The 12468-nt window shown below is 52.2% G+C and overlaps 4 protein-coding genes across 4 annotated transcripts; 2 read left to right on the top strand and 2 right to left on the bottom strand.

The window, feature by feature from the left end:
• Positions 1–1053: 1053 nt before the first annotated feature.
• Positions 1054–3182, top strand: phoA-3 (Alkaline phosphatase H; the record flags this gene model as incomplete). The annotated part of the gene is made up of 4 exons (XM_036638103.1): positions 1054–1689; positions 1747–1835; positions 1887–1965; positions 2016–3182. The coding sequence occupies 4 exons, from the start codon at positions 1054–1056 to the stop codon at positions 3180–3182; spliced, it is 1971 nt and encodes a 656-aa protein (XP_036496044.1).
• A 48-nt stretch (positions 3183–3230) lies between these two features.
• On the bottom strand, positions 3231–4226 carry CGCS363_v006253 (uncharacterized protein; the record flags this gene model as incomplete). Its single annotated transcript, XM_036638102.1, has 1 exon — positions 3231–4226. One exon carries the CDS (start codon positions 4224–4226, stop codon positions 3231–3233), a length of 996 nt encoding a protein of 331 aa, XP_036496041.1.
• A 1884-nt stretch (positions 4227–6110) lies between these two features.
• On the top strand, positions 6111–6655 carry CGCS363_v006252 (uncharacterized protein; the record flags this gene model as incomplete). The annotated part of the gene is made up of 2 exons (XM_036638101.1): positions 6111–6319; positions 6373–6655. 2 exons carry the CDS (start codon positions 6111–6113, stop codon positions 6653–6655), a joined length of 492 nt encoding a protein of 163 aa, XP_036496042.1.
• A 444-nt stretch (positions 6656–7099) lies between these two features.
• Positions 7100–8638, bottom strand: CGCS363_v006251 (putative serine carboxypeptidase; the record flags this gene model as incomplete). The annotated part of the gene is made up of 1 exon (XM_036638100.1): positions 7100–8638. The coding sequence occupies one exon, from the start codon at positions 8636–8638 to the stop codon at positions 7100–7102; it is 1539 nt and encodes a 512-aa protein (XP_036496039.1).
• Between the last annotated feature and the right edge of the window lie 3830 nt (positions 8639–12468).

The raw sequence follows: 12468 nt of genomic DNA, 5'->3' as shown, positions 1-12468 counted from the left end.
CCTTTGGACATCCGGGGTCGGAACCCCATGGAAGAGATGGCAATCAATACATTGGAGAATTTTTACCGGTTGAAAACTTTGTACGCTGCGTTATTTTGTTACCATGTGCGTTGGTGGCCGAGAGATATGGCGAAGCCTTGGCAAACGGCGTTCGTCTTGGCACCGGCCGTTGAGCATGAATCAGGGACTAGCCTTATCGCTGCAAAGAAACGTTTCTTGGCGATTTGGCTTGTCTTTTGAGAGGATTTCGGATGAACCCCAATTTCATGATTCCGTGGCCATGGCCTCGGCAGAAACCTACAACGTCGTCCTCGAGAAATAGCGGAATCCATGGACCTCGCTCACCAACCTGGTGTTCGGTACTTTCAATCAATTCAAAAAAGTCTTTACTTTATTGTTACGTATACTTTAGGCGTCATCAATTGAGTTTACGTGCCTGTGCATGGTCCACCTGCATTGCATTTATGCTTGGAGATGGAATAGGGCGAAAATGATCAGATCCCCAGTTCCTCCGAGCATCTTCCCTCACCCTTCCTCCGGCCTAAGCTTCCCACTGCCAACAGCCAAGATCAAACCATCCTATCATTCCCAGCAAACTCGGCAACTGGTCGCGTGCTTATCGAGACCTGGTGAGGGGGAAAATCACCAACGGAGCGGGGTACGCAGCAATGAAGCTGCAAGCCAAGAACGATCCTGCGCTTGCAATGCATGTCTTCCCCCACCTCATGACAGGTCGGTCAGTGGCTTTCGGACGACGCCGATCCTCATTCTTCGTGATAAGTCGAGTTCACTGGTCACAGCATGGATCCATTGAGGAGTATTCCCCGGTTTCCGCCCCGGGAGTTGGGGGAATGCTTGCGCGGCACCTTGGACGACCTTCTATGTCGAGTTAGCCACATATCATGAAGCCACCGACGAAGAGGAGGTTGGGGAATTGACATCGTGACACGCGGATATGTATATGACCGTAACCCCTCTTCGTGGCACGCTCAGTGGCAGTCATCCCAAGCCCTCCCCTCCTCGGTGGACCATCCCATCGTCACCTCACCCGCGATGTCCGCCCTCGCCTTGGTCCTCTTGGCATCCGCCCCCGCGGCCCTCGCCCAAACCTTCCAACGTCTCGGCGCCTGCCCCGACCTCGGCTGCGTCTTCCCGCCAGACCAAGCCAACTTCCTCCCCGGCCAGAACTTTGACATCCGCGTCGAGGTCCACGCGCCCGTCAACGGCACCGAGGCCTTCAACGACGGCGTCCCGGACACGGAGTTTACGCTCACGATCGCGAGCAACAGCAAGCCCGACGGCGTGCCGGTGACGGAGTTCTTCGCGCTCGACGAGCCGCAGCTGGAGACGTGGACGTTCTCGTGGTACGAGGACCTGTTTGCCCAGGATGCGGGGGAGAAGTCTGTTGTCAACGTCGCGTCGAAGGCGTACCGTCACTTGTCGCTGTATGAGCCAGGCAACTACACGGTCGAGTTGAGCTACTACAATGGCACGAAGAAGACGTTGGCGGAGTGGTTCGTGCGGCCGCTCGCCGAGGAGAAGAAGGCTAAGAATGTGATTTTGTTCATTGGAGATGGTATGACGACGAACATGATTACAGCCGCGAGGCTGCTGGGTCACAAGAGTGTGAACGGGAAGTATCAGTCGAGGATGCAGATGGACGAATTCCCGATCCTTGGTCATCAGATGGTGAGTTGTATCAAGCGAGAGGGCAGTAGTTTGAGGATTAAGGCTGACGTTGCACAGACTCACTCGGTCGACAGCTTCGTCACAGACAGCGCAAACTCTGCTTCCGCGCTGTACTCCGGCCACAAGGGAACATCAGACTCTATGGGGTAAGACAGCTCAATTGGCGATATTTGTGCCTTGGTAGCTAACATGCCTAGTGTGTACTCTGACTCATCCGACGATGACTTCGACGACCCCAAGGTTGAAACCATTGTGGAAATGGTGACAAGAATCTGGGTAAGAAAACTACGAAAAGCAAGGCTGAAATATCTCTGACCATCCGATAGGGATCCGCATGGGGTGCAGTGACAACTGCCGCCCTCGACGACGCAACCCCGGCTGCTCTCACTGGCCACAGCCGATCCCGCTCCAACGCCGGATCTCTCATCGACCAAGCTCTGAACGGCATGACGAACTATTCCTGGAGCACCCATCCCGGACCAGACGTCTACTTTGGCGGCGGTGCCTCCACCTTCCTCCCAGGATCCTCCTCATACCTGGGCAAGGATTACTATGAAGAGTTCCGTAACCAGGGATACTCAGTCAGCTGGAACGCGACATCACTCAAGAAAGCACCGATCGACACCCCTGCATTGGGCGTATTTTCCCTCTCCCACTTGCCCGTGTGGCTTGACAGAAACATCTTGACCGACAACATTGCTGAACTGGAGACCCACCCCTCCGGAGACGGGTCCGCGCCGCTCGACCTCCCCGGGTTGAAGGACATGACTTTGAAGGCACTCGACATCCTGCTCGAGCGCAGCAACGACACCGGCTTCTTCCTCATGTCCGAAGGTGCGTCGATTGACAAGCAGATGCACGCTCTCGACTATGACAGGGCCCTCGGAGATCTCCTCGAATTCGACGATGCCATTCGTGCGACCGTAAAGAAGCTGAAGGAGGTCGGCGAGCTGGAGGAGACCCTCATCGTCGTCACCGCAGACCACGGCCATGGTTTCGACGTTTTTGGCGTCGCAGACACAAAGTATCTCGCTGCCCAAGATACTGATCGCAAGAAGCGTGACGCGATCGGCATCTATGAGCGTTCCGGTCTGTCTCACTACACTGTTGAAAGACCTGATGGCATTGAGTATGGCACCGGACCCAACTTCCCTTTAAATTGGAGCCCTCGTTATGCCATTGCGCCCGGTTTCGGAGCAAGCCCCGATCGGAGGGAGAACTACCAGCTGCACGAGTCGCCTCGTAAGGTGGTCGTCAGCGGAGATGATGGATATGTGGCTAACCCAGAGGATGGTGAGGGTGGCTTCTTTGTTCAGGGAACGTTGCCGGTATCTTCGTCGTCAGGCGTCCACTCAATTACGGATGTGCCACTCTTCGCGATGGGTCCCTGCCAACAGACATTTGCGGGCGTGTATGACAACACGGATGTCTTCTTCAAGATTGCTTCTTGCCTTGGTCTTGGGCAGTCATCGGCTACTCCCAAGAGACGGTAATTGCATAGAGTGAGAGAACAGCGACGAAGGGATTTCGTAGCGATAGAATCAGACCAAGTCCGCCTCTCGGTGACGGTTGTCCAAAATCATCTTGCAGCAATCCACATTTTCCGTTCCAAACTGTAACCGCTGGGCGTCCTTCGCGACCCAAACCTCTTCCATGTCTTGTTGAACACGCGCCAGGGACGGCAGTCGTCTGCTTTCGTACATTTCTTTGATTCTTCCGAGAACGAGCTGTCGGTTCTGAGGATCGATCGACTCGCATCCCGCGGTCCAGAGAGGCCAGGCGTGTGCAGAGCAGAACGAAGATGTAATTGGGACCTTGAGCAGATGATGAATGCATTGCTCTGCATGAAATGGCTTTGGCGGCTCTGTGCCATCGTCCCAGACTCGATAGAGATAGACAATAGCCGCATGCCTGTATGCCTGGATTGTGTTCTCGATGTCCTGGTCCCCATCTGTGGACGAGTCCATGGACAGCAAGTTCTTCCTGATATTGAAGCCGCGCCGCTGGTGTGCTTCACCCGACTGCCCCTGCATTTTGCTGATTGTGCCAACGATAGAGAGAAGTGATGTAAGCTTCTCTAGGCTGTGCAAGCCCTCCAATGGGGCCACATTCGTCATGCTCAAGAGCGGCTTCGCTGTGCGGGAGATTGATGACATGACGTCATGGTAAAAGCAGAGGCTTAGAAGAAACTGCGCACTAGAACTGGTCCAGTTCCCAGGTCCTCCCGAATGCATGATCACTGCTTTGGCGCCAGCGAGGTGATCGATTTGGCTGTCCGTGTTGAAAAGTCTATCGGAGATCTGGAGCATCATGATCGTGGCGAGGGAGAGCTCCGGGTTCTCTGTCTGAATGGACTCTCGAAGTGATGATACCGCCATGAGCATGTGTCTCGATGCCATTGTTCGTAAAGTTTCGTCTTTTCGGAGTACTGCGAGGTGCCCTGCGGCCATGGAGGAGATGGAGAACAGGAGGGCCGGCGAGCACAGCATCATGGGCGTCAGGTGAATGAGGAATGGGTTCTGTCTGCCAGAGGCCATGGAGACCACGCTCGCCAGAGATGAGTTCCAGTGATGTAGTAAGAATCGATTCGTTGAGGAGATATCTGACGGGATGTAGGATGGGTTTTGAACGAGGCTTGTTTCAGTTGATGGTGCAGTTGAAGATGAGGCAAAACCTGGTAACACCGTCCCGGTCTGTTCGGGAGATGCTGGCTCAGAAGCGCCTTTCTTAGATGATATAGACCCTTTCGACTTGGGACTTCTTCGCTTCGTGACCTTGGAGGGAATCGTCGATACATCGGCAGCCTTCCATCTTACCCTGAGGCCATATCCCTTACAGACCTTGCCGAGCCGAACACACCGGCCGCAATTCGGCTTTGCCTCATCGCACTTGTAGCCATCGTCCCTGAAATTCAGTCAGCCTAGAAGATCAGAAGTCGATCACATTTCATTTACCGGCAGGTCAAACAACCTGTTCGACTTCGCGTATGTTGCGGCATCGTCAACTTGTATTGTGAGTTGCGATGGGTCGAGGGGCGAAACAGACGATTCTTCACCGAGGGGTGGGGTAAAAAACCCACTTTCGGGGAACCGGGATAAACTCCGAACCTGTGTTACGGTGGCGCACCCATCATCCGTCGACTCGGCCACTCAAAATTGACGATGCAGATTTTCTTTGTTCTCAATCATTCACAACTATAGGGAACGAACAGTTCTTTTCAAATTTGTCCATCAATCATTGGACGTCCAAAATGCCATGTGGTTCATCTCTCAGTCACTAGTAGTACCTCCACGACATTCTCCGGTGGCTCTTGTGGTTCGCGGACCGGGTAACGTAAATTCTGATCGGTATTTGGCAATAAGATAGCATTGACTAAACCTCCACTGGAGACTTGCGAATACTTTGTTGGCTGAGGGCTTTCTGTTCCCTTTCCATGAATTTCAAGGAAGTTCAAAAGATAAGTCCGCCATGGTAGTACGCTGTTTGGCTGGCAACCCTACCTTGTAGGCCGAAATGAGCATCTACCGAGTTGCTTGTAAGCATCTGGGGGTACGCGAGATCTAAAAGTTCATATCCCCTTGTATGAAAAGAGCCCATACAATGAACCCTGACTGCTTTGTTATTCAAGTTGCACTGCGCACTCATTAGGGCATATTTATCTGACATTTCCTTGATTTCGGGCGAATCATGGCCCCCAATTTAACCGGATTTATCACAATTTCTATCTTCTTTCGACCTTCTTCAGCAACAAGCAATCATTACCCTTTTGGGTTAATTCCTATCACATCGGAGCTTCCAAGCATCTGACAATGTCACGCGCAGTCCGCCCAGCTTTGGAGACCGTTGGTTGGCTGACGTGATTTCTAAATTGAGCCCTGGGGTCCGGACCCAACTCCGCTCTCAGCCTTCGCATGCAACCCAACCTGTAGCCCTATAAGGTCTCATGCCAGTGGCGCAGCTTATGAAAAGGGTTGGTCAAGCTAAGATGAAGTCGTTTACGCCACCAAACTCATCACTTCTTTCGCCCGACAGTATGCTCACTGCCTGGCTGAGACTCGACACCCCCAAACAACTAAATCCACAACATGGGGGCCTTCGAAAAATGTCCACTTTCGGGGAAGAAGGTGAGATTAATAGGTTCTGAAAATGAGGCTGAGGAATCGATACACCATTTTGACTTCAGAAACGGCTAAGAACAGATATACCAAGGACGACTGGGTCACCAAGAGGGCATTGAAGGCATCTGAACTGCTTTGAGAACTATAAAGGCCCTTCCGGCCAGACCTCTTCAATCAAATCATTACCATACTCAACATCTTAACGATACATTCAAACGTTCTGTAATTACTTAAGCCATCCCGAATATGCTTTCTTTAATGCCAGTTTGGCTGCTGGCCATCCTTGCTGCCTCAACCACTGCGATGGACATCAAATTGAACGTCACCGCTATTGGCACGTACAACAATGCCTCGCGATTCGAATGCTGGGAGTTGGACGAACCTTTCCGCTCCTCAACTCAATCTGGACTCGTTGACACCCGAACAACCATTCTCGGAGATGTCTCAAAGATGTCGTACAATGTTGTCCCGGCCGGTTTCGACAGTGGTTTCCACCCTGCGCCCACCAACCAGTACGTTTCCCCGGACGAAAAAAAAGACATTCTGATACGCTAACACAGCTTAGGTGGGTGGTTTTGGTTGGAGGCCTTGGTGTCATCACGTTGCCAGACAACAGCTCCACTACATTGACCACGAAGGGTGGAGAGTTTGGCTTGTTCTTCGCCACTGATACCGCGGACCTCACCGAAGAAGGGCACGGCTCCATTTTCCCTGGCGCAACGGAAAGCATTGTTCTTCAGATCCCGACCAAGGACAACAAGATTCCAAAGCATCGCGTTCTGTACGATAACAAGCCATGCACAGCGGGCGAGGTTGCGGGGCTGCGAGCGTGGGCAGTTAGTGCTTGATCCGAGAGGACTGGGGTTGAAATAACTGTAGGAAAGTGCGTCAGTTTGAGTTTTGCTTCAATTGTTTCACGTCAAATGGCATGGGATGGCGTCAGGATATCTGTTTCATGGTTATGTATGCATATTAGAAAGAGGGGATTGATAGAGGCCACCCACTTTCCCATGGGTTTATACCAAATACTATTATTGCTGTCGTCATCGTTACGTCTATTGATAGTATAAGGTGACTGTAATTATCAACACCATCGTCATCTCCATTACTCTCATCGTCGAATGAACATCATCGTCGAATGAAGAAGTTAAGTGCAGAGAGAGAAAATGTAGCTGCAGCCACCAAAGGATTAGGCGGTTTCTGTGAATATTTGTATCAGGCTAATCGCAAGGTCTTGTCTCGTTCTCAGTGCAGCAATCAGTCGCTATTAATATTGTTGACAGAGTCGTATCTCAGAGCTCTTCGCTCCGGGCGTCCACCTTGTAGTCCGTCGTAAATGGGGCTGTTGACCCAAAGTCCTCCACTCGTCCCAATAGTACCTCTAGTGCTCGAAACGAGATAAATGGTGCATCACGACCAACGAAGTGGCCAGACATCGGGGTCTCGAAATACGTGAGACCTCTCTCTGAATGCCATACCCCAAGCTCACCACTGCCACCAAAAGCTTCCTTATCTGGGTGAAGCGGTATGTTCAGTGTATTCTCAGGTCGCACTTGGAACCCCTGTATCCCTCCCCATGTCATGTTCTGGATACCAAGCAAGGTGCCAGTGCTCTGCAAGATGAAGTCTTGCAATCCGTGCCCGATGATGACGTTTTTAGTTCTCTCGATAATGCCTGGGATAACAGGCAAACTTCCAGGACCTGGGTTGTTGGAGTTGTCGATGTCATCTACAAAGACGGGCTCTCTGCTGCAAAATCGCCACTCCTTGTCAACAGGAGCATTGATGGCGACTTTGACGTCTTCTCGGTCAAAGTAAACCGGACCAGCTGACGGATGACGGAGCCTGTTGTCGGTAAAGCCGATGGGGTCGTACGTAAGCGGGCAGGTCTGAAGGACATTGTAGAGACTGAAGCAGGGATTCGCAACTCTCTCTGCTTCGGCGACAAATGACAGGATGTCACACTTTGGAATGTACTCGTTATCTGGGTTCCAAGCTCTCGGGACGTCGACTGGCTGAGTTCCTGACGGTGGGAAAGTCAAATATTTGTCCACATACTCGCTATAGCCACATCTTTGATCGATTTCATTGACTTTCGCCCTGGCTGTGTCGTTCAGCGTGAAGACAGGACCCCAGTATTCGAGAGTCTTGGTCACTCCAAATTGCTGACCAATGCTCCGTTGCGATATCGAAGGATCAAAGATCATCATGCCCTTGACGTTGAAATAATCCGTATCCTCTGCATCAAACATGGCACTCGAGATGTACGGAGAGAACAGGCCGCTATAGGAAGACCCAGTAACAAAGACTTTGTAGCCATGCAAGTCGAACGTGTCAACAAAGGCTTTCCAGAATCCCATGAACTGTCTTGCGACATCTCTTTCGTCTGTAGCCGTTACCGGACCCTGAGAGAAGCCTGTTCCCACGGGTTGTTCAATCCACACAACATTGCTCAGGCGGTGCCAACTCCAGGGGTTTTGCACAGGCCCGAAGGCTCCAGGCTTCCACGATATGGGTCCATTCTCTTGAAGAAGTTCACCTATGGACGAGCAACCAGGCTGCATCTTGATTAGCCTTTCGTCCTCAACACCACCAATGTGCATGGAAACCGAAAGAAGACTTACACCACCAGTGAGCCAAATGACGATCTCTTTTTCAGCCTGTGGCTCTTTTGAGGGGAAGAACCAGAAGTATAGCTCTTGCAAGTCATCCTTGGCCACGGAAGAGTTCACTGGAAGCAGGCCCGCATAAGACTCCCCAGCATCAAAGTGGACGTTTGGGAGGGTCTTTCCGTCAACAGTAAACTCTGGTCGTGTTAGAGTCGTTTTCATTTGGACTATCATTTGGTTGTTGCCTTACTTTTGGTCTTCTCGGTCAAAAACCTGTGTTGTTCTGGCTGCGTTTGATCACCCTCAAATGACGATTCGACGAAAGATTCTCGTGTCCAGTCTAGTCCTGGGTTTTGAACTTTTAACGCGGGTTCACTGAACGCCCCAGCGACTTGTGTAGCGCAGAGCGGAAAAAGAGATAGCCAATACATCGTTTCTCGGACGGTCCGACAACCTTGAGGATTGAAACATTTCTTCCATCTCGCGTGATATGTGCTTTTTGCTTTGCCAAGCTCGCTTGTGTTGGCGAAGGCGACGCGTTGAGGTCTCACTCGGCTAACCGCTTTCGCTCTCGCCAAGATTTCGAACAGGCAGGCGGTAATGTGAATAGCGTCATTGTGCAACGAGAGCCGACGCGTGTCGGCGCCCTTTGCGCGGGGTCATCGGCAGGGAAAAACGGACCCTCGGAAACCCTAGCCAGCCGGGCGATTCTGAGATTGGATGTCGCATTCGTGCCAAGGTGTTTGGTCGCCAACAGCGAATCCGAGCCTTGGCAGTTAATTACCAGCAATTCAACAGCTCTTGGGTGAATCTGCGTTTCCGTAAGGTTAGCTCCGGCTAGCTCCAAGGGTCGCCTATCTCGTCACACGTGGAATCAAAATTGACTTTACGAAAGAAACATCCAGTTCAACGGCATTGAATCTCCAATGGGCCGTCCCTCTAATGAGCTCCCTACACGAGTTGACAGGCCATATTAATCGAGGCCGCACTTTTGCCCAAGGCCAGCCCGGCCGTCGCGCGCGCGGGCTAATTAAGGAAGCTGATCCCTGTTGCGCCCGGGCACGCGGTGACAAGAACAGACAGGGATATCCGAACTCCGCGAGGTCTCCGCGAGAGCTCAACACGGATCCGAAGCGCCCCGAGGGCGCAAGCGACTCGGGCACGGTCGTTTCGCGGAGATATCTCGTGCGATTGCCTTACTCGTGAACAGTAGCGATAACTCAGATTCTATCACTCGATGATTGATCCCATCATCCTCCCACCTATGTTTATGCCGCGGTCCTGGCCGACCTTTTTCGTCTCTATCGTCTCCCGCCGTTGCCTTTATCGTCCAAAAAAGTCGTTGCAGACTCTAAATGTTCGGCATGTGGGAAATTCTCAGCTGGCGGGCTGTTCACAGAAGCCTATTCTACAATTAGACCTTTGTGGCGCTAGGAGAGGTCAGATTTCAGATGGAAGCCGTCGATCCGGAAAACTCACTAACGGCCTGAGGAAGCTGGGCATCGTGGGATTTCCGTTGGGTTCGATTATTATTTCTCCGACAAACTCATTGGTACTAGCGCAGGGGAAAACGCCTTACAGCTGGGGTCTTTGGGTTTACCCCTGACTACGACAGTGAGGATCGCTGCCCCTTGGGCCTGACTGACTCTGGGCATTGCTTGTCTGGCTTATGGTTGACAGAAACCCCACTGGCGGGCGAGACGCAGCGCGACTGGATACTTCACATTCGAGACACCTCGCGACTGCGACCCTGCCCCTTATGCAGACTTCGGACGGAAATTCAAGGCGGAGAAGTCCAGTCAAAAAGTGGCATGTTGCTGCACACCATCTCAACCCATCGCCTAACCGTCATAGGCGCGGATCCCCACAAGCTTGAGTTTATCCTCTAGCTCAGCGCCCTGATCTTGAGGCAATCGCTTCCTGCGGTCTCGCTTGTCTTCCAATGCGGGATGCCGGTGAACGAGAAGCACTCAAAGTGTGTTTGCAAATCACTCAAAATGCGTTTGAACTACAGTTGCGGGAAGATAGTTTCTGCCCGGCTTGTGATCATAGCTTCTGCAGGTGACAGGTAGTAAAAGCAATTGTTTCTCAATCGCGTTTCTGTCATGATCCTCCGGGATGGCTCATTCCGCAGGGCAGTTTTTTTTGGTCTCCACAGCATGGCTTAGCTGATTCAAGATGCTGTTATCTGGGGCTATATAGCATACAATATTTAAGATAACGCGCTTGTCGTATCTGTCGATAAGTCATGCAGCCTACCATCGGCGATTCTTGTGGAACGCGACCACCATTGCACCGTTGCACGTCTCGGGATCGGCCTTTTGCCAAGAGCGCGCCGAGAGGAGTGTTCGCCCATCATATTGGGTATGAAAATCCCAGCAAGGGTTTCAAGATTGAAGACACAAGAGCCTTGATTTGCATGAGAAGATGAATGTGGTGTGGTGTCGTGTGGTACTGGTCAAAACACGGGCTGGCTTATTACCATGAGCGTTTCCGGGATGAGGCTCGTGGTTGGGGCTGACACTCATAACATCTTTCTTAGTTGGTATGATCACCTCGCCTATTCTACAATGCAGTGTGCACATGACAGATTCTTAGAATCGAAGGTGGTGGGCTCGATTGCATGCAAGCGTGGTGGCGCACATGGACATCCGTTGGCGACGGAGTAGTGTTATTCTCCGCGAAGATGGTGGCGCTCAGTCTGATCAGTGAGAGCCAAACATCTGGGACAGCCAGAGGGAGAGTTTCTGTAGATCCGAGGAAACATTTTTTAGCGGGTGAGCGAACGCCTCCCGCAGCTTCCACAACGTGGGAAGGGATCGGAGGGAAGGGTGACCGAGATCCAGGCCGCTCATGTGCAGCCCTATCAAACTGCCAAGGAAATTATATGACACTCTGTTAAGAGTCTGGCAAGAGGCCGGGCCTCTGTCAGCGGCTGGCCTGGTTGACCATTGGGGCCAGAGCACCAGACAGTCAATTTCGCTACGGGCCATATGAAACTGCGCTTTCCTTCAATTCAGAGAAGAAGGGAGAGACCCGGACAGACAAACAAGCAATTAAGTTGTCAACTTGCAGGTTTTGAGGACGGGTGTTTGAACTGCCATCCGTTCCTTTTGGCTTAGATTGGGCCACCTTTGGCCTGCTAGAGGCTGCTTGTAGTAGCATCACCCAAGAACGGGAGATGACTAACCAAAAGCTTAGCCTATTGTAGCGACGGCGCTGTCATTAAGCTTCTCGGAGAAAGTACTCTTTTCAGCATTGATGGGTGTGGGCAGCGGAAACATCCTTCAGACGAGTCATGGATGTAGCCATGTTGGCAGTCGGCAAGACTCACCATTCCCCCTGAATTTCCAGGAGAAGAGGGACGAGATTGGGCCAGAAGAAAGCGGGAAGGAAGGGCACCATTCCAATCTAAGTTCGAAGGCCGAGACGTAAAGTTGTGACGTCTGGTCGGGGACCGCCGGCGGCCCCCCTGTGAAGGTGCCAACCAACACCAATCCGCTCCGCAAGTTCGGACTCGTCCTGCCTTATGAAGCCGGCCACGAGTCGGCAGAGGGGGAGAAGGGCAGGTGAAATCTGGACCGGCGCCCTGCCACCAGGGGATGTGATTCGTGGGCTGTGTGGCTACTCTGATACCCTGCATCTCAATGCACCGTCTGTGCGACTGGACAATCAGGGAAATCCTTCCTTCGTCCCAATGGTATTCAAGGTTCGAAACAAGCAGCACAGTGACTCGGCGACCGCACCAAAACACTACAGAAAGTCTATCATCCGGAAGTTTCAACCTCCTTCGCTGGCCCGCCCTGTCTTCTGCGCTGCCGCCAATGGCTCCCCCACCCGCGGCATCATCTCATGATTGCTTCGTGAACCGTGCCGGCGTTGGACTGAATGCCGTCCCGTCGTTGCAACTTACTTATAAGACCAGTTGACCCAACCCTCTTTTCCCCGTTTTCTTCTGGTCGGTACTGAATCTGGATTCGGCATCGTCGTCAAGCAGCAGCAACGGTCATTACTCAACCAGCCCCGGGCAGGTCCTTCATACGTTAATCAAC

Source organism: Colletotrichum siamense, assembly GCF_013390195.1.
Source record: "Colletotrichum siamense strain Cg363 chromosome Unknown KSG_Cg363_contig04, whole genome shotgun sequence".
Lineage (NCBI taxonomy): Eukaryota > Fungi > Ascomycota > Sordariomycetes > Glomerellales > Glomerellaceae > Colletotrichum > Colletotrichum siamense.
The sequence above is the reverse complement of the archived record's forward strand: the minus strand, read 5'-3'. Positions and strand labels throughout refer to the sequence as shown.